At 53.2% G+C, this 17,525-nt stretch overlaps 2 protein-coding genes across 2 annotated transcripts in view; both read left to right on the top strand.

The window, feature by feature from the left end:
• Positions 1-17,525, top strand: part of LOC123344920 (tripartite motif-containing protein 15-like) — a 346,226-nt gene that overhangs the window by 34,728 nt on the left and 293,973 nt on the right. The window lies entirely within an intron of this gene.
• LOC123344875 (zinc finger protein RFP-like) overlaps positions 3,143-17,525 on the top strand; it is a 44,994-nt gene continuing 30,611 nt past the window's right edge. The window contains exons 1-7 of the mRNA XM_044981366.1: positions 3,143-3,698; positions 6,670-6,764; position 7,073; positions 7,361-7,591; positions 9,072-9,094; positions 9,826-9,941; positions 14,415-14,474. Of these exons, the coding sequence (XP_044837301.1) occupies positions 3,282-3,698; positions 6,670-6,764; position 7,073; positions 7,361-7,591; positions 9,072-9,094; positions 9,826-9,941; positions 14,415-14,474 (943 nt within the window). The 5' untranslated portion in view covers positions 3,143-3,281. The remainder of the gene's footprint in view (positions 3,699-6,669; positions 6,765-7,072; positions 7,074-7,360; positions 7,592-9,071; positions 9,095-9,825; positions 9,942-14,414; positions 14,475-17,525) is intronic.

Below are 17,525 nucleotides of genomic sequence, written 5' to 3'. Positions count from 1 at the left end.
GGAGAGAGTTTAAGATTCTGACCTGAGTGCACACTCAGGGGTCAGAAACCAAATGGCAAAAAAGTAGAAACTCAAAATGTATTTTTTAAAATATTGATTTTAAGTCAATCACTTCTTTTTTGACCCAATTGTGATTTTTTTTTCAATTATGTATGTGCATGTGACGGAGGGAGAGGAGGTCCAGAAAGGCCCGGGCCACTTCCAGCTTTTGAGGTCCCTCGCCAAAATAAAAAGATTTTGTCAGCAGACGAGTAGGGAAGGCATGATGATCAGCATTTCGTGGAATGTTACTTGGAATTTCAAAATGATGAATTTGAAGAAAAGTTTCGCAACTTGCCCAAATGCAATCCTACCCAATTCCAAAAAAATTAACAATTGTCACACTCTGAGGATGGGCTGGGGCGGGGGGAGTCCATCAAACATCAAGAGACTGACCTAAAATTTTTTTTAAATGTAATGATTTATTGGGCCAATCTCATGATTTTTGGGAGGGTTCAGCTCATGCATTTTGATGTCTTGTAGAACCATTCTTAAAAAGGGGACACAGGGAATTATAGACCAGTCAGCCTAAACTTTGATACTTGGAAAGACACTGGAGCACTTAATTTCTATTGTCCTCACTGGCCATATGGGTGAATGGATCCAAGGTCTTCGCTGTCAGCAATGGAGACACTATAATATGGCCTCATGTCCCACCTTGTTCAATTCACAACTCACTTCAAAAGCATTTTAAAATAAATCCGCATTTTCCCTGGCCGAAAAGAATACAATAATTTAACTGGAAACTCATGGAGAAAGCAGCTGTGAATAATCATTAATATTTATCTGTGTAAATGTTTTTGAGAAACTTACTGCAGACCTGGGTAAATTTCACTTTCCCCCACTTCCACAAATACGCTGACACAATTGTAGTTTTCCCTCTTTTTTTAGCAGCAAGGGGCGGTTACTCTAACTTTAAAATACGTGGGATAAGACTAATTTGGATACATTTCACCCAGCTGATAAGCAATAGTTAAAAGAGGTCTGGATAAAAATAATCTCTCAGTCTTAATATTTGTATTCATAATACAGCGAAATAGTATCTGAGAATGGGAAGCATCTAATACTATTGTTTATTTATTGATTTATTTTTTAGGTGAGTGAGATATGGATATTGGTCAGTTTCATTATCCCATTTCTGAATAGAAAACTTTTGTATGAAGTTGGAGCCTATTAAAGGAGAGGTTTGGTTTGGTTTTGTTCTTGTTTTGAGTTTTCAATTAACTTTTAAAAAAAGTTGCATACAGGACTAAACCCCAGGAACTGAACACCAAAAGTTTATATTAAAAATGTTCTAATAAACAAAATGTAGGGTTTGTCATGAAATGATCTCTCAAAATTTATTTTAGTGCAGACTCTCTATCGTAATACAGACTGCTACATAGCAGAAACGCCCCGCGTTCAGTGGCACGGCTACTATCTGTATGTGTGGTACATTTCTACTTTATTCCCCACTTACCAGAGGAAAAATTACTCAGGGATATTTCTTTTTAAATTAATTATTCCTCTGCATTGTATGGTTATTAGCAGAGACAGGTCCAAGCCATGCAGCTTGCACTTGAAAGACAAAATAATATTTTTTATTATTAATAATTATTACTTTCTTGGTTCTCAGAATGGCAGAAGTTCAACCAACAGCCTTGGACTAACTCTTAAGAAAGCTGTCTCCTTCACAGTTAACTTTACAGTTGCAGTGGGCAGTTTCACTGAGCCCTCAGTTATTGAAACAAACAGTCAAAGGTAACTACTAAGCAAATCTGAGAAAACTCAGAAATCCAGAGTTAAAGTTTGTGATGATGCTGCCTGTGGGAGCCAGCTGAGGTTACTCTATTAAGGTGAACTGCAAACAGAACTGGTGGATATTCCAATAGTTAGATTTACCATGCCAGCACAAATCAGCTTCTGTATTACCTCGCTGCTTACCCAGAAGTCCAAACAATGCAGTTCCCTTAAAGTGCCCAGCCTAAGGCCTCCATCCAGACACACATATCAGATATGATGATGATTACTCAAAATCTTATCTCATCATATAAAAGGAAAAGTTCTTCTGATCCCAAAGGACCAGCCACACACAGAGGTCCAATTATAACTTAGATTTTACCCAAAATAAACGATTATAGTCAATTCTTGTTAACTAAACTAAATTTTATTAAAAAAGAGAAAGTGTTGGTTAAAATATCAATATACATACAGACTTGAATTCAATTCATGAGGTTCAAATACATAGCAGAGATCAGAGGCACCAACTTTCCTTGGCACCAGTGGATGCTCGCCCCCCCTCCCATTCCGATCCCTGCCCCCAGTCCCGCCCTGACTCCAGCCGCCTCCCTGTTCCAATTGGACACCACCTCAAATCCCCGCCTTGGCACCCACCAATTTTTCCCTGTGGGTGCTCCATCCCCAGAGCATCCATGGAGTCGGCACCTATGGCAGAGATGAGTTTGTAGTTGCCAAAAGTCCTTTTAGAAATAGTCCTTAGGTTATAGTCCAATGTCCATGTTCAGGATGGCTCCAGTCAATGACTGGGGATCTCAATCCTTGTAGCTTAAGGTTTCCCCCACTTGAAACCCAAAGCAGATCTGAAATGAAGAAGGATCATGTCCCAAGGTTTTTATACATTTCCAGCAGCCTTTTGGCCTGAGAAAACAATAGGCTTAACTATCCTTCTCCTAAATACTCTCTTTTTGATCTTTGAATCAAAGCTATAGCTATAGACATGTTTGCTTACGTCACAAGACCTGAACAAATATCTACTCTTCTATCTCTAACAATGCAGGCTTGCATGGCAAAGCTCTATTCATTTACATATCTTCCTAAGCAGTCTTTAAAGTTCGGCCATGGGTCAGGTCAGTCTGTGAGTTAATTAACTCTTTCTGGCCCTGTGTCACCTTTCAATGAGATATTATATCACTCCTTAGACACCCAGCTCCTGCTCCTTCAGGTTCAGCCTCACCGGGGGATGCCCCAGTGACCCTCCCCACCAGCTCAAGGGCTGATTGCAGGCAGAGAGCCCTTTGGGGTTTTAATTACATGCTGATTTCACTGAAAGTTACCTGGCACCGGTGTGATTGTACATTTTTACACTAAAGCCTCCAGGGGTGAAATTGTTTGGGTCCTTCCTGCTCAGCAAATAGCATGAGTCATTTTCAGGCAAGGAACCACCCCCTTGCTGCTGCAGGCGGGGCATAGTTTGAATTCAGGAATTTGAAACAAAGCCTGTTACAAACTGCCCAGAGGGAGCCATGGCTGCAGAGAACCCCGTGGAAAGGCTCCAGGAGGAAGCGACATGTCCCGTCTGTCTGGAGTATTTCACAGAACCTGTCACTCTGGAGTGTGGGCACAATTTCTGCAGAGCCTGCATCAGCCAGTGCTGGGAGGGATCCGATACAGCCGCCTCCTGCCCTCAGTGCAGAGAAACTGTGCAACAGGGAAACCTCAGGCCCAACAGGCAGCTGGCAAATGTCGTAGAAATCGCCAAGCGGTTGAGCTTACAGGCAGCAAAAGGAGCAGGAAGGGACAGGGTGTGTGAGAGACACCAGGAGGCTCTGAAACTGTTCTGTGAAGAGGATCAAACCCCCATCTGTGTGATCTGCAGAGAGCCCCGGGCTCACCGCACTCACACGGTGGTCCCCATCGAGGAGGCTGCCCAGGAGTACAAGGTAGGGAACTGCTGTGAAATTTAATGGGTTAACTTTGGGGGTTTAATGACAGGCTAATTTCACTGAGAGTTCCCTGTCACGGGTGTGACTCATCATTCAGCTCTGTAAAGTCTTCCTTGTGTGGGGAGATGCCACACTGCCTGACCATTAATTTTGTTATAGCAACAGAGGCAAAATATCAAATCTTGAAAACAGGATCTACACGCCCCCCCTCAGAAGCACCGCTCACTCCATACCCCCCCTCTCCATTGCTTGCTCTCCCCCACCCTCGCTCACGTTCACTGGTCTGTGGCAGGAGGTTGGGATTCAGGTGGGGGTGCGGGCTCTGGGCTGGGGCCGAGGGGTTTGCAGTCGGGAGGGGGCTCTGAGCTGAGCCTGGGGCAGGGGGTTGGGGTGCAGGAGGGGGCTCCAAGCTGAGGCAGAGGGTTGGGGTGCAGGTGAGGGCACAGGGTGCTGGCTCTGGGAGCAGGGTCAGGGCTGGAGTAGGAGGTTGGTGTACAGTCAGTAGTGCAGCGGGGCTAACGCAGGCTCCCTGCCTGTCCCAACCCTGCGCCACTCCTGGAAGGGGCCAATGTGCCCCTGTGGCCCCTGGAGGGGAGCATGTGGCTACACACGCTGCCCCTCTCTGCAGGAACCAATCCCACAGCTCCCATTGGCCACAGTTCCCCATTTCTGGCCAATGGGAGCTGCGGGGATGGTCCTTGCAGGCGAGAGCCACGTGAAGAGAACCCTGCCCTCACCCCAGGCTGTGGGGACATGCTGGCCACGTCTGGGAGTGCCGCACGGCTGGGGCAGGCAGGGAGCCTGCCTGCGCTGCCGAAGATCGTGATCGACTGGGAGAATCTCCAGGATCTACTAGTCAATTGCAATTGACTGGTAGGTGATCACTGGTCTAGCTAGACAAAAGGTGGGAAGGGAAACTGAGGCAGTGAGTTGCACACAATCACCCAGCATGTCAGTGACAGGAGGTTTCTCATTGGGATTCTGAACTCCTGTGCTGCTCCACGAGGGATTTAACTCAGATGCTGCCGGCCTGCACTAGCGGAGATCACTGGGCTAAAGAGTGTGTGGGACCCCGAGCACCTCCAGTCCGCACACAAAAGGGCTCCAGACAGCTCAGGTCCATGCCAAGTACCACTGGGATTTCACTGGGTTGTAGCAAAACTAACCCCAGGCTGGAGCTGACCAGTGTCAGTCTGACCTGTTCTGTTGTGTACGTGGGCAAGGACCAGCCAAAGTGGTTCCATTAGTCCAGGGTCTCAAACATGCGCCTGCGAGGTTATTTTCTGTGGCCCACGAGCTCCTCGCGGCCTCCCCCCAGCGTTTATCTAGAGCGGCTCCGGTCCCACGCGCACCAGGGGCAGGGCAGGTTCCCTTCCGGTCGGCCGGCTCTGCCCTCGCGCCGCTCCGGGAAGCGGACGGAACCTGGGGGAGCAGAGGCGCAGGGGTGTGTGTGTTGCTGTTGATTCAGGCACCACCCCCAGCAGCTCCCATTGGCTGCGGTTCCCCATTCCCAACCAATGGGAGATGCTGGGGGCAGTGCCTGAAGCAACAGCAACACACACGCCCCGTGCCCCTGCTCCCGCACGTTCCAGCGGCTTCCCGGAGCGGTGCAGGGGCAGGGCAGGAAGAGCCTGCCCTTCCCCCAGTGCACGCTGGGCCAGAGCCCTTGCTGCACCCCTCCTGCACCCCAACCCCCTTCCCTGAGCTGCCTGCCGCACTCTGCACCCGACCTCCTGCCCTGAACCCCCTGCTGCACCTCGCACCCCAACCGATTGCCCTGAGCCCCCTGTCACACCCCTCCTGCACCCCAACTCCCTGCCCTGAGCCCCTGCCTCACCCCACATCCCTCCTGTGCCCCCTGGGGGCAGGGAGGGGGCAGAGTTGGGGTGGGGATTTCGGGGAAGGAGTTGGAATGGGGCCAGGGAATGGGTGGAGTGAGGGCGGGGCCGAGGGCGGTGTGGGGAGGTGTCAGTAATGCGGCCCTCAGGCCAATGTACTAGTCCTCATGTGGCCCTCATGGTCATTTGAGTTTGAAACCCCTGCATGAATCCCACCAGGCAGACTTTTGAAATCTCCCAGAATGCACTGCTTCCGGGATCTTTACCAGGGAATGGGACAGTGGGCATCTGCCCAGGGGGCATCCCACGGAAAGGCTTTAGGACAGTAGTAGGGCAAACCCAAAGCCATTCTTTATACAAATCTGCATCATGTCTAATTAGGGAGGTCACTGAGGCATCCCCAGAACATCGGACATGCCCACACCTGCCTGCATGGGCCCGTCTTCACTAGCATCAGTCACCCTGTGTGGGCCCCACCACCGCTTTTTTCAGTGTGCCACCTGCTTGCATCATTCTGCATGAAGGTGCCACTCCCATCCTCATGGATGTTCTCCTGCATCCTCCGTCTCCTCCTCTCCCTTTTGCACCAGACAAAGCCATGTTCAGTGGCGAGTCCCTACCGGACAGGGACAGTGCTCCACAAAACTGGGATTGCGCAGCTTCAAACCAGACGAATGGCCTCCCGACGTCTCATGGGGTTTGCCCTGGTGCTTAAACCAGCTCCGCCCAACCAGTGCAGTCCCCAGGGCTTCAAGTGTGAAACCCAGGTGGCTTCGAGGATTTGTATCACTTGGTTCATTAAACCTTCTACAAAACAGGTTTATTGATTCACTCCCATGTAACTCCAGTGCCCTGTTATGCTCTGTACTACTAAGCAGTTCACAAATACCAGTAAAGCTTGGTTATAATTGAAATCCCTAATTACTAAAAACACTGAACCGGAATTGGTAATGAGTCTGAATGTGACACGCTCCCAATCTCTATTAATGAGGTTTGATCTCCTTGGTGGCCCTGATGTCACAAAGTGATTAGAACCACAGTCATCTTGGGTTTTGGGTGGAAAAACACCCACTTTCAAGCACCTCTCAACTATCCAGATGAAACCGCCCAAATCCTTTCTGTTTCTTCAGGAAAGAATCCAGGCCCATTTGAAGACTCTGAGGGAAGAGAGAGAAAAGCTGCTGGGATTGAAAGCGACTGGAGAGGGGAATTGCCAGGAGTATCTGTTAGGTGCCTGTTGTTATGAACCAGCAGAGACTTGTAGTGGGAGGTCTGTTTGGAGGCAAACTCCTGTGTGGCCTTGGTGAACATGGGCTTATGTGTGTGTTTCTCCATGACCATGGATTGTTGGGTTTGATTCCTGTGTAGACAAGCCCTAAGCTTCCCTTTCAATTGATGAGTAGCCTTTGTGGCTTACCCAGAAATCCCCCCAAGTGAACTCAATGTCCCTGTGAAGTGCTGTCCACTGGGTCTAGACATTTTGTGCATTTTTAAAACGTTTGTTTCTTTTAACTCCCCTGACGTCTCTGTCAGTGTAGTGCTGAGTCCTGCCTCCTGCTGCTCTGGGTCTGAATTTCCGCAAACCATAAATAACAGAAGATGCTGACCATGACTGACAGAGAAACTTCACTTTCAGGGGGATACCGGGGCCAAAGAGAAAGGTGTGAGAGAATCCCCTGCCTAGTACCCAAAGGTTAGAGTCAAATGTCAGAAATTGTAGGATTTTCACAGAAAATCACCCTCCTGCACACTCAGCTCTTCATGAAAGGACCCTGGGCTCCATCCATGTCCCTGACCAGCCCTTGCCCTATTTTCATACAGAAACAAACACAAACCGAGAGGCAGAAGATTGTGTCTGAATTTCAGCAACTGCAGCAGTTCCTGGAGGAACAAGAGCGACTCCTGCTGGCCCAGCTGGAGAAGCTGGATGAGGAGATTGTGAGGATCCAGTATGAAAATGTCAGTAAACTCTCCGAGCAGATTTCCCGTCTGAGTGAGCTGATCAGTGAGCTGGAGGGGAAGTGTCAGAAGCCAGAGAGTGAATTCCTACAGGTGAGACTGATTGAGAAACATAGGTGGGTGCTCCAGGACAGCCAGCTCTCCCCCTCAGTGGTACCCACCATCAACCCTGCCGATCAACTCCTCCTCCTTCTTCCAGCACCATCTGCCTGCTGCAGTCAGGTGTTCCACTGTGTGCAGGAGATGCTGGGAGGGAGGGGGAGGAGCTGGGAGGGCGTGTGCTCATGTTAGGATTCCCTCCCCACTTTGAACTCTGGGGGACAGATGTGGGGACCCACATGAAAGACCCCCTAATCTTATATTCCATCAGTTTAGGTTAAAAGCTTCCCCAAGGCACAAATTCCTTTCCTTGTCCTTGGACGGTATTGCTGCCACCACCACCAACTGATTTTAAACAAAAATTCAGAGATGAGTCACTTGGAACCCTATTCCACCAAAATATCCCCCCAAGCCCCTTCACTCCCTTTCCTGTGGAGGCTTGAGAATAATATACCAACCAATTGCCTTTAATGAAAGTACAGACCAGACCCTTATCTTTAGGACACTAAAATCAATCCGGTTCTTTGAAGAATAACTAAATTATAAAGAAAAAAGTACAAGAATCACACCTGCAAAATCAGGATGGAAGGTAATTTTACAGAGTAATAAAAAGATTTCAAACACAGAGGACTCCCCTCTGGACTCAACTGCACAGTTACAAAAAAAGGAATAAAACTACCTCTTCGCATAGGGACAATTCACAATCTAAAACACAAAATAACCTAACACATTTCTTTGCCTTAGTTAGAATTTTTGTAATCTTAGATGGATCATTTCAGGTAGGTTTTCAGGAGATGTTGTACCTGCTTGATCTATCTCTCTATCAGGAGAGGGAACAAACAAACAGAGCCCAAACAAAACCTCCCGCAACCCACCAGATTTGAAAGTTTCTTATTTCCTTATCGGTCCTTCTGGTCAGGAGCCAACCAGGTTATCTGAGCTTCTTAACCCCTTAGAGGTAAAGCAATTCAGTACAGCTGCAAGGAGGTATTTTATGTGTCTTTTTCCTTTATATTTATGGCAGGTCACAAGAGGAGGCGAGGAAGAGACAGTGTGGAGGTTGAGTGGGAGTGGGAAGAGTTGGGTTGGGGTGTTGCATTGGGGAAAGGTTTGGAGTGGAGGTGGGGCCTGGGGTTCAGCACCCCCAGGGACAATTGGAAACCAGCACTCATTATTAGAAACATGCCAGACTCCCACAGAGGGAGGAGCGGGCCGCTGAATCATAAGCACTGGAGTCCAGCAGTCGGAGATCTCAGTGTAACTCGGCATGTGCATTGCTGACATCTGAGTGAGTATTATTCTTAGCAGAGTCACAGAGATATGAAAGATGGAAAAGCCCCATTAGCTCAGGAAATCAATGGCCCTGGGGCCAGGGCAGAGTCTCTTCCCCCATACTTCCTAAATCCCTTCCCTGGGATCCCCTGTGTGTGTGTGTCAGAGGGGACTGAAATTCTTTTGTCTCTCTCTCCTCTAGGATGTCAGAACCACCTTGAGCAGGTATGTGGCTCCGTCGCACTCCACAATGCTGGGAAAGAGCTTGATGATGAGGGTAGCACCGCATCTCCCTGGGGCTCTACAGCAAAATGTGTGGGGAGATCACATGTTGGATACAAATCTCTCTGATCAACTTCATCCTGGGGTGTTTACTCTTGTACAAAAGACTCTGGAATTCTCCAGTCAGTGGGAAAGGCTGACCTCAGATATTTTGTAGAGATGTCACATCCCTGGGGGACTGGCTGCCTCAGGATTGTGGGGATGGAATGTGGGCCTGTCACTGCTGGGTCCTGGTCACTATTCAGCCCAGGGCAGTAGTTTTCAAGTAGTTTTCAAGTAGAGCCTTTCCCCATCTGAGGGCTGTTTGGAGACCTGTGAGAAATGAGCTGGGGAAGGGGTAGTTGGTGTCTCAGTCTAGTTTCTAGAGGCAGATTTCTACAGCACTTCACCTGGGAACCTCCTGACCCTCAGAGCCTGGAGGCCAAGGACCGAATTGGCCATGGAGACTCAATTCCCCTTTTGTCCCCAGAGCTGGTCTCTCCAGACCAGAGTTGAAGAATATTAATGACCTTTGAAGAGAAGGTTGCTTGGCCCTGGGTTGTGTTCCACCTGCTCTGAGGCTGGGAGAAGTCGAGGAATTCTAACTCCAGGCCCATTAGAGCAGCGACTCACTAGCCAGAACTTATAATGAGTCACACAGTAAAATATAATCACGTGAAATTGTTTCCCTCCAGGTGTGAGAAGGGGAAGTTCCAGCAGCCAGAGGAGATTTCTCCTGAACTGGAAGAGCGAGTGAGTGGTTTCTCCCAGAAAACGATTGTGCTAATGGAGATTCTGGGGAAGTTCAAAGGTACCTAGAATGGATCTAGGAATGGAAATTTGGATAAGCCTCTGAGAAGAGAATGGAGCTGATCAATTGGTTCACACTTAGACGATGCTGTTAAATTAAGAAATGACTCAAAGACTTTAAGGCCAGAAGGGACCATCATGAGCATCCTGTCTGACCTCCTGCATATTGCAAGCCACAGAATCTCACCCACCCACTCCTGCAATAGACCCCTAACCTCTGGCCAGGTTACTGAAGTCCTTAAATCATGATTTTAAAACTTCAAGTGTAACAAGTTGAGCACTCAGGAGTGCAGCGTCTCCTGCTGGTCAGTGAGGGAATTAACTTTCCAGCTCCAGAGCAGCCACTGCTGGCCAGTGTCTGTCCTGCCTCAGGCCTCCCCATTCCCCTCCTGGACCCCAGTGCCCCTTAACTTGGGGTTCTGCCCACAGCAGTACCCCCACACTGTGGGTCTCCTCTCCCACGGGAATCCCAACCCTCTATACCCACCTTGACTCAGCCAGTCATCTAGCCCCCTTTCTCTGCTGCAGCCTGCAGTCCGCAATGTCCACTCATCATTAGCAAAGGGGTTGGACCTACTGCCTTTCTAGCTCTAGTACCATCCCTGGCCCTTAACAAGGCCTCAGCCTGGGGACTTGCCAGGCCAGAGCTCCCCAGCTCTGCCTGCCCCGCCCCAGCCCTGCTCTGTGTAAGATACGCTCTGCTCCCAGGTGCCCTGCAGTGAGACTCTTGCCTGCCTAGCTCCCAGCCCTTTGATCAGGGCCAGCTGTGATCTAATTGGGTGTGGCCCCAGCTGTGGCTGCCTCCCCAGTCAGCCGAGCTCAGCTGCTTTTCACCTTTTACCTCCTTTTATCCCAGGAGGGGGGTAACTGCCCCACTACACAAGTTATGGATCAGGAGAAGGCGTTCGACAGGGTGGACCACGGGTATCTCCTGGGCACTCTGCGAGCGTTAGGCTTCGGGTCCCAGTTTGTGGGGTTTCTCCAGGTGCTGTACGCTTCCGCAGAGTGTCTGGTCAGGCTCAACTGGACCCTGACCGAGCCGGTCAGCTTCGGGCGGGGAGTGCGGCAGGGGTGCCCCATCTCGGGCCACCTGTAGGCCCTGGCGATCGAGCCCTTCCTCTGTTGACGGGGTTGGTGCTTCGGGAGCCGGAGCTGCGGCTGGTCCTGTCGGTGTAAGCCGACGATGTGCTCCTCGTGGTCCAGGACCTGGGCGACTTGGCGTGGGTGGAGGCCTGCCAGGCCGTGTACTCGGCGGCCTCCTCCGCCCGGGTCAACTGGGTCAAGAGTTCTGGCCTGGTGGTCGGGGACAGGTGGCAGGCGAGCTCCCTCCCACCCGCGCTTCAGGCCATCCGGTGGAGCGCGGGTCCGCTGCTCTATCTCGACGTTTACCTTTCTGCCACGCAACCGTCTCCACCGGAGAACTGGCAAGGTTTGGAGGGCAGGGTGGTGGAGCGGCTCCGGAAATGGACAGGACTCATCCGGTGCCATTCCCTCTGAGGGAGGGCACTAGTGCTCAATCAACTGATCCTGTCCATGCTCTGGTACTGGCTCAACACCCTGGTCCCGGCCCCGGTTTTCCTGGCCGACCTCTGAAAGGTGGTTCTGGAGTTCTTTTGGCCAGGACTGCACTGAGTCCCTGCAGGGGTGTTCCACCTGCCCCTGGAGGAGGGAGGGCAGGGCCTGAAGTGCCTGCGCACTCAGGTCCACGTCTTCCGCCTCCAGGCACTGCAGAGGCTCCTGTATGGTGCGGGTAGTCCGGCATGGAGAGCCCTGGCGCACGCCTTCCTCCGCCGCTTCCGAGGGCTCCGATACGACCGGCAGCTCCTTTATCTCGATCCGAGGGGTCTTCCGCGAGACCTCTCCGGGCTGCCGGTCTTCTACCAGGACCTCCTCCGGACCTGGAAGCTATTCTCTGCGACCATGTCCGTGGTGGCCACCAAGGGGGCGGATCTCCTCGTGGAGCCCCTGCTACACAATCCCCAGCTCCGTGTGCAGGTGGCGGAGTCCCCCGCGGTGCGCCAGAGGTTGGTCCTGGCAGAAGCTACCAGGGTCGGAAACCTCCTGGACTACGACCGGGGAGACTGGCTGGATCCCCTGACGCTCGCTCGGCAGATGGGGCTCTCCAGACGTTGTATTCCCCGGCGCGTACTACAGGAGGTGTAGGCCGCTTTCCCACCCGCTGCTCAGGCCTACCTCAACCGGGTCCTACGTGAGGGCACGCCCCGCCCACCCCCCCACCCCGAGCCCTCCAGACATTTTCATTGGGCCCTTGCCCTGTGGACCCGACTGGCCCCCCGACCCTATCTCTGCAACCCGGCTGCACGATCTGCAGCCGGTCCGTTTCCAAACCGCGCCAAGGAAGCAGCTCTACGCGCTCGTGCTCCACATCCTTCACTTCCTCACCCTCGTGTCCCACCCTGACACAAAGTGGTGGGACCTCCTGCCACCTCTGGAGGGTGAGAAGCCCTGGTGGGCCAGCCTGTACTCCACCCTGGTCCCGAGGCCCACCGGGGATATCAGTTGGCAGCTCCTCCATGGGCCCGTGAGCACGGGCGTGTACTTGGTGCGGTTTACCCCTGCCCCAGACACCTGCCCCTTCTGTGGCGTGAGGGAGACCCTGGCACACGTTTACATAGAGTGCGCCAGGTTGCAGCCCCTATACCGGCTCCTCACCAATATCCTGCTTCGTTTCTGGATGCACTTTTCCCCCCACCTCCTTCTCCATGCACTTCCTATCCATGGCCCCACAAAGTCGCGGGACCTCCTGGTCAACCTCCTCCTCGCCCTGGCTAAAATGGCCATCTACGCGACCAGGGAGAGGCGGTTGGCCAATGGAGACTCCTGTGACTGTGGGGCTTGTTTCCGATCCTCTGTCCGTTCACGTCTCTGGGCGGAGTTCCTCTGGGCGGCGTCCACTGGCTCCCTTGACGCCTTCGAGGAGCAGTGGGCGCTATCCGGGGTTCTCTGCTCGGTGTCCCAGTCGGGCTCCCTTCTTATGACCCTTTTACCGCACTCCTGTCCCTGTTCTTTTATTAGTTGTCCCCTGAAATTCGTGGGTTTCTGAGGTCCTGTAGATCCTCCCCTTAGGCTGAGGCGGGGATCTTTTAGCATTGGGCGGACTTCTGCCCGCCCGGTTTCCCGGAAACCCAATAGATACACAAGTTACAGAACCCAGAAACCCAATAGGTACAGAAATTACAGAGACTCCACCATTGACTCTACGTTAAAACTGCAACTGACCCGTGCACCACGCTGCAGAGGCAGGAAGGTAAAAAATCCCCAGGCTCTCTGTCAATCTGACTTGGGGGGAAATCCCTTCCCCATCCCAGATATGATGGTCAGTTGGATACCGAGCATTTTGGCAAGACCCAACAGCCAGACATGCGGCAAAGAACTCTCTATAGCTCAGAGCCCTCCCCATCTACTGCCCCATCACCAGCCATGGGGCAAATTTCTCAAAGGTGGATCCAGCCCATCACTGAGCTCTGGTCCCGTTTGCAGCTAGTTTGGGCCAAATGGGCTGTGGGGAAGGAAAAAGCCCCTTCCCCTATGGTCAGGGATCCCTCCAGCACAGGCACCTCTTGTGCATCCTCCCCAGCAGCTGCAGGCACAAGGCATGTTCCTGAGAGGGCTGGGAATGGGGTGGGGGTGGTGAGGGCGGGTGGGAGAGGGAGGGGAGTGGACGAGGGACAGAGGGACATGGGCCATGTAAAGCTGGGCCTCTGACACTCTGCACAATGGCCTAAACACTCGGGGGTCATTGTCCTAGGGATGTTGCTCTGGCTGGCTTCAGAACTTCCTCTGCTTGTGCCAAGGTCTGCACTGGCCCCTGCAGGCACTGAATAGTGGAGTCACAAATGGCCCCTCCCCTCTCTCCTTTTGTGGGTACAAAGGTGAATCTGGTCCATGGAGCCAACCTTCCTCCGCCTCAATGTCCTCATGGATAAAATGATTTTATTATTATTCCTATTTCTGCCTATGGATGACGAGGCCCCATCATGCGCCTCTCTGTGGAGACACTGAGTAAACAGACCCAACAGCTCACAATTAGAGCCAGGATTTCCCAAACTCTGAACAACCCGTTAGTGTCAAAGGGACCCAAGTGGGTAAAGTTACTTTTATGCCAAAGTCTTTGCAGGCTCTGGGTCTAGGTTAGGACAAAAGGCAGTAAGTGAATGAGACAAACCAACTGGAGTCTGAAGGGAGGGAGGGGATGAGGAGGGAAAAGTAAATCTCTTACAGATTGTGTGTCCTGGGATAGTTGTGAGGCTGTGAGGCTGCTGGCTCCATTGCTGAGAGATGCCTGATTGAGAGGGGAAATAGATTTCAGACCTTTTTATATTAAATACCTGAGTGTGTCTCTGGGCCTCTCTGTCTGTTTCTCTGTCATAATTATAAAACAGTTTCAGAGTGGGGATGCTCTTATGAATATGAAAGTCTGAAATCTCACCTCTCTTCTCCTTTCTCCCCCAAGACACTCTGCCGTCTGAACTGGAGAGAAAAAGGGGAGAATTCTTTGGCGCACACAGACAGGGTGAGTTTGCCGGTGAAGATTGCCTTTAAATTATCAGAAAATTCCAGAGAAAACGTCTTCATGAGATTGTAGCTAAAGTTACCAACCAAACTGACAGCGACCATGACACACACAGTCTAAAAATAACACATTAAACGGTAAGTAGATCCAGTAACCCCACCAGGGCCGGCTCTAGGCACCAGCCCTCCAAGCATGTGCTTGGGGCGGCACTTTGCGCCCCCCCCCTTTTTTTTTTTTGGTTGGGGTGGCAAAAAGCCAGAGCCAGCCCTGGCCAGAGCCACTCGCCCTGTCAGCGCGCAAGCCGGGATCTGTGCCCCCTGCTCAGCCCGACGGCGCCCTGAACAACCCACTCTGGTGGGGAAACGCAGCATCGCCGTGGGGAGACTCAGAGCAGCAGCGGCAGCAGGACCCCTCCCCCCTCCCTGCATCCCGGACCCCACTTCCCTTCCTCCCTGGCTCCTCACACACTCAGGGAGCCCCTCTCCTCGCATCAGCCTGGGCTCGGCTCCAGGGGCTGCCTGGGAGAATCAGACCCAGGGAGCCGCCTGAGAGATGCAGAGACCCAGCCGCTCATGCCCAGCGGGACGCCCAGGAGGTGCAGAGACCCAGCCACTCATGCCCAGGGGCCGCTAGCGACAAGCCCGGAGAGGCTTTCGAACCAGGCGGCAAGCCGGAGTCTCGCTTGATTCTGCATTCCAGGTCCCAGGCTGCCTCGGCTCCAGCACAGGGCCAGTCCATAAAACAGAACACAAAGTGCATTGTGGAGCAAACCTGGACCAGTTCGGAGCCTGGCCTATGAGGCTGCCTTGTGCAGGGCTTTCTAGCATGTGGCTGGGACTAGGCACCATCTGCCCCCACTCCCCCCAAGCTTGGGAGATCAGATGCTGCCTTTGGGAGTTCCTCCTATTCCTTGTATGGAAAGCGGCTCCCCACAGGGCTCGCCGAGACTCATCTAACACCCTCCCCCGCTGTGACTTTCCCCAGCTCCCTTTTCTTCTTGCTCCTAGCAGAGAAGCAAAGGAGAAATCTCCCAGACTCTGCTGCTTCCCACAACTCACCCCCCTCCAACACCCCCACGCCCCCGCCGCCGCCTCCTCCTCCCGTCCTCCGCACTCGGGAATAAGGGTGTGGCCAAGGGAAGGACTGAGCCAGGCACGCCAGAGCGAGGGGAGAGCGGTTCCCAAAGTAGCCCTGATGGCGGCGGATCGGATGGAGCCAGAGCTGCTGCTGGAGTAGCAGCGAGTCAGAGTATCTCCCTGGATCCGCCGCACCACCCACAGATCTCAGTCGGTCTCCTCCCCACAGGGCTGGGCAGGGGGCGCGGATCCCGGCTCGCACGCTGACAGGGTGAATGGCTGGGTAGCCCAGGGAGCTGCTGCTGCCTCCTCCTGCCCCTGGACCCAGCCTGCCGCGCACCTCCCCCACCTCAGCCCAGCGCTGCCTGCCCTGGGTGAGGAGAGGCAGAGCCTGGCGCCGAGCGGGCAGCCGGGGATACTGCCCCGCCTGGGGACCCCCGCGGCTCGAGCACCTGGGGGGTCAGTGTCCCTCCTCTCTGCCTGCACGGGGCAGGGGAAGCGGCTGTCAGCGCCTGCCCCTCTCAGCCCTTACACCCCCCCATACTGCTCACAGCCCCTCCACTTGTACCTCCCCCCATCGCTCCTTGTACTCTCCCTTCACCCACCCCTCTCCCCTTGTACCCTCCTCCAGCCCTCTCCTCCCGCACCTCCCCCTTCCCCTGCTCTTCTTCTCCCGCAACCCTCCCGATACCCCCTCTCCTCCTCCACGAGTACCTTGCACCCTGCTTCTCTGCCAGTGTAGAGCCCCCAGCACCCCCACACCCGTTCTTCTGCCTGAACCCTCTTTACTAGATCCCCATCCCTTTCCGGGTACAAGGTCTGAGGGTTAGTCCCTATGCCTTCCATGTGCATTTGGAGCACTAAAGATGGGGATGGGGGGGTGAGATTTATATGAAAGTGACATAAAAATAGGATAAATGGTTTGATCCCCACTGCAAGTGTAAACGGGGATTGCTGCGGTGAATGAGGAGATCACTTCGGGGGGGGGAGCCCAGTGCTGGGGCAGCTGGGGGTGCGGGTGGAGGGGGGTGAAGAGAGATCCCAGTGCTGGGGCGGCAGGGGGCGAGGGGGGCACTGGTGGGCGGGGGGAGCTCAGGGCTGGGGTTGGGGGCAGCCAAAAATGTTTTTGCTTGGGGCGGCAAAAAACCTAGAGCCGGCCCTGCTCCCCACCCTTTTAAAGATGGGGTGACCAGAACACTTTTTAGCATGGGCATAGTTTGGGGAAAGAGGGCCACATTGCCTTGGGCAGGTGTGGAGCATCGCAGGCAGTATCTATGCTTAGGGCAGGGCAGCTGAGCAGCTCCTATCTATTGTGATAAACTCAGGACAGACAGTTGCAAGGGTGGGGTAGGAGTCAGTCCCAGAGGGTTAAAAGGCCCCTCCTCCTTATCAACTGGGAGGCAACTACAGGTCAATCAGGTTCAGCTGAGAAAGGGTTACCAAGGTAGCAAATTAGAATCAGCTGAGGGGGAGCAGAGGGAGAAGGAGCCCGGCTGCCAGGAGTGTTGGAGCAGCAAGGCAGCGAGCCTCCCCAGGGGGAGCGGCAGTACACTCTCCCACAAGGCAGGGTAAAAATACTTTAAACAAGACTGGTGGAGACAGGGAACAGACTTCCCCTGAGTCCTAAGGGGGACTGCATTACCCAAGCCTGTCTCACCAGGGCTAAAAACAGCAGAGGTTGGGGAGACTGAGAAGGTACTTTGCCACACTATGTAGTGCAGCCTGTGCCCATGGCACCAACCTCTCCCTGGTGCTGGCCTCTCTCAGTGGCCCCACTCCTCCTCCTCTTTACCTGAGGCCCTGGCCAGGCCAGAAGCCAGAACCAGGCTGCCATCCAGGGACTGCACTGGGGAGCCCTGGATCCTCCACCTGCCCAGGGTGGTGCACCCCGGGGAATGGGAACATGGGCTGGGGACTGCTGCCAAAGGCCCATGGACCCATGTCCAGGGCAGGTGGAGTGTCAGGGGCTCTCCAT

This window comes from Mauremys mutica, chromosome 12 (assembly GCF_020497125.1).
Source record: "Mauremys mutica isolate MM-2020 ecotype Southern chromosome 12, ASM2049712v1, whole genome shotgun sequence".
NCBI lineage: Eukaryota > Metazoa > Chordata > Testudines > Geoemydidae > Mauremys > Mauremys mutica.
The sequence above is the reverse complement of the archived record's forward strand: the minus strand, read 5'-3'. Positions and strand labels throughout refer to the sequence as shown.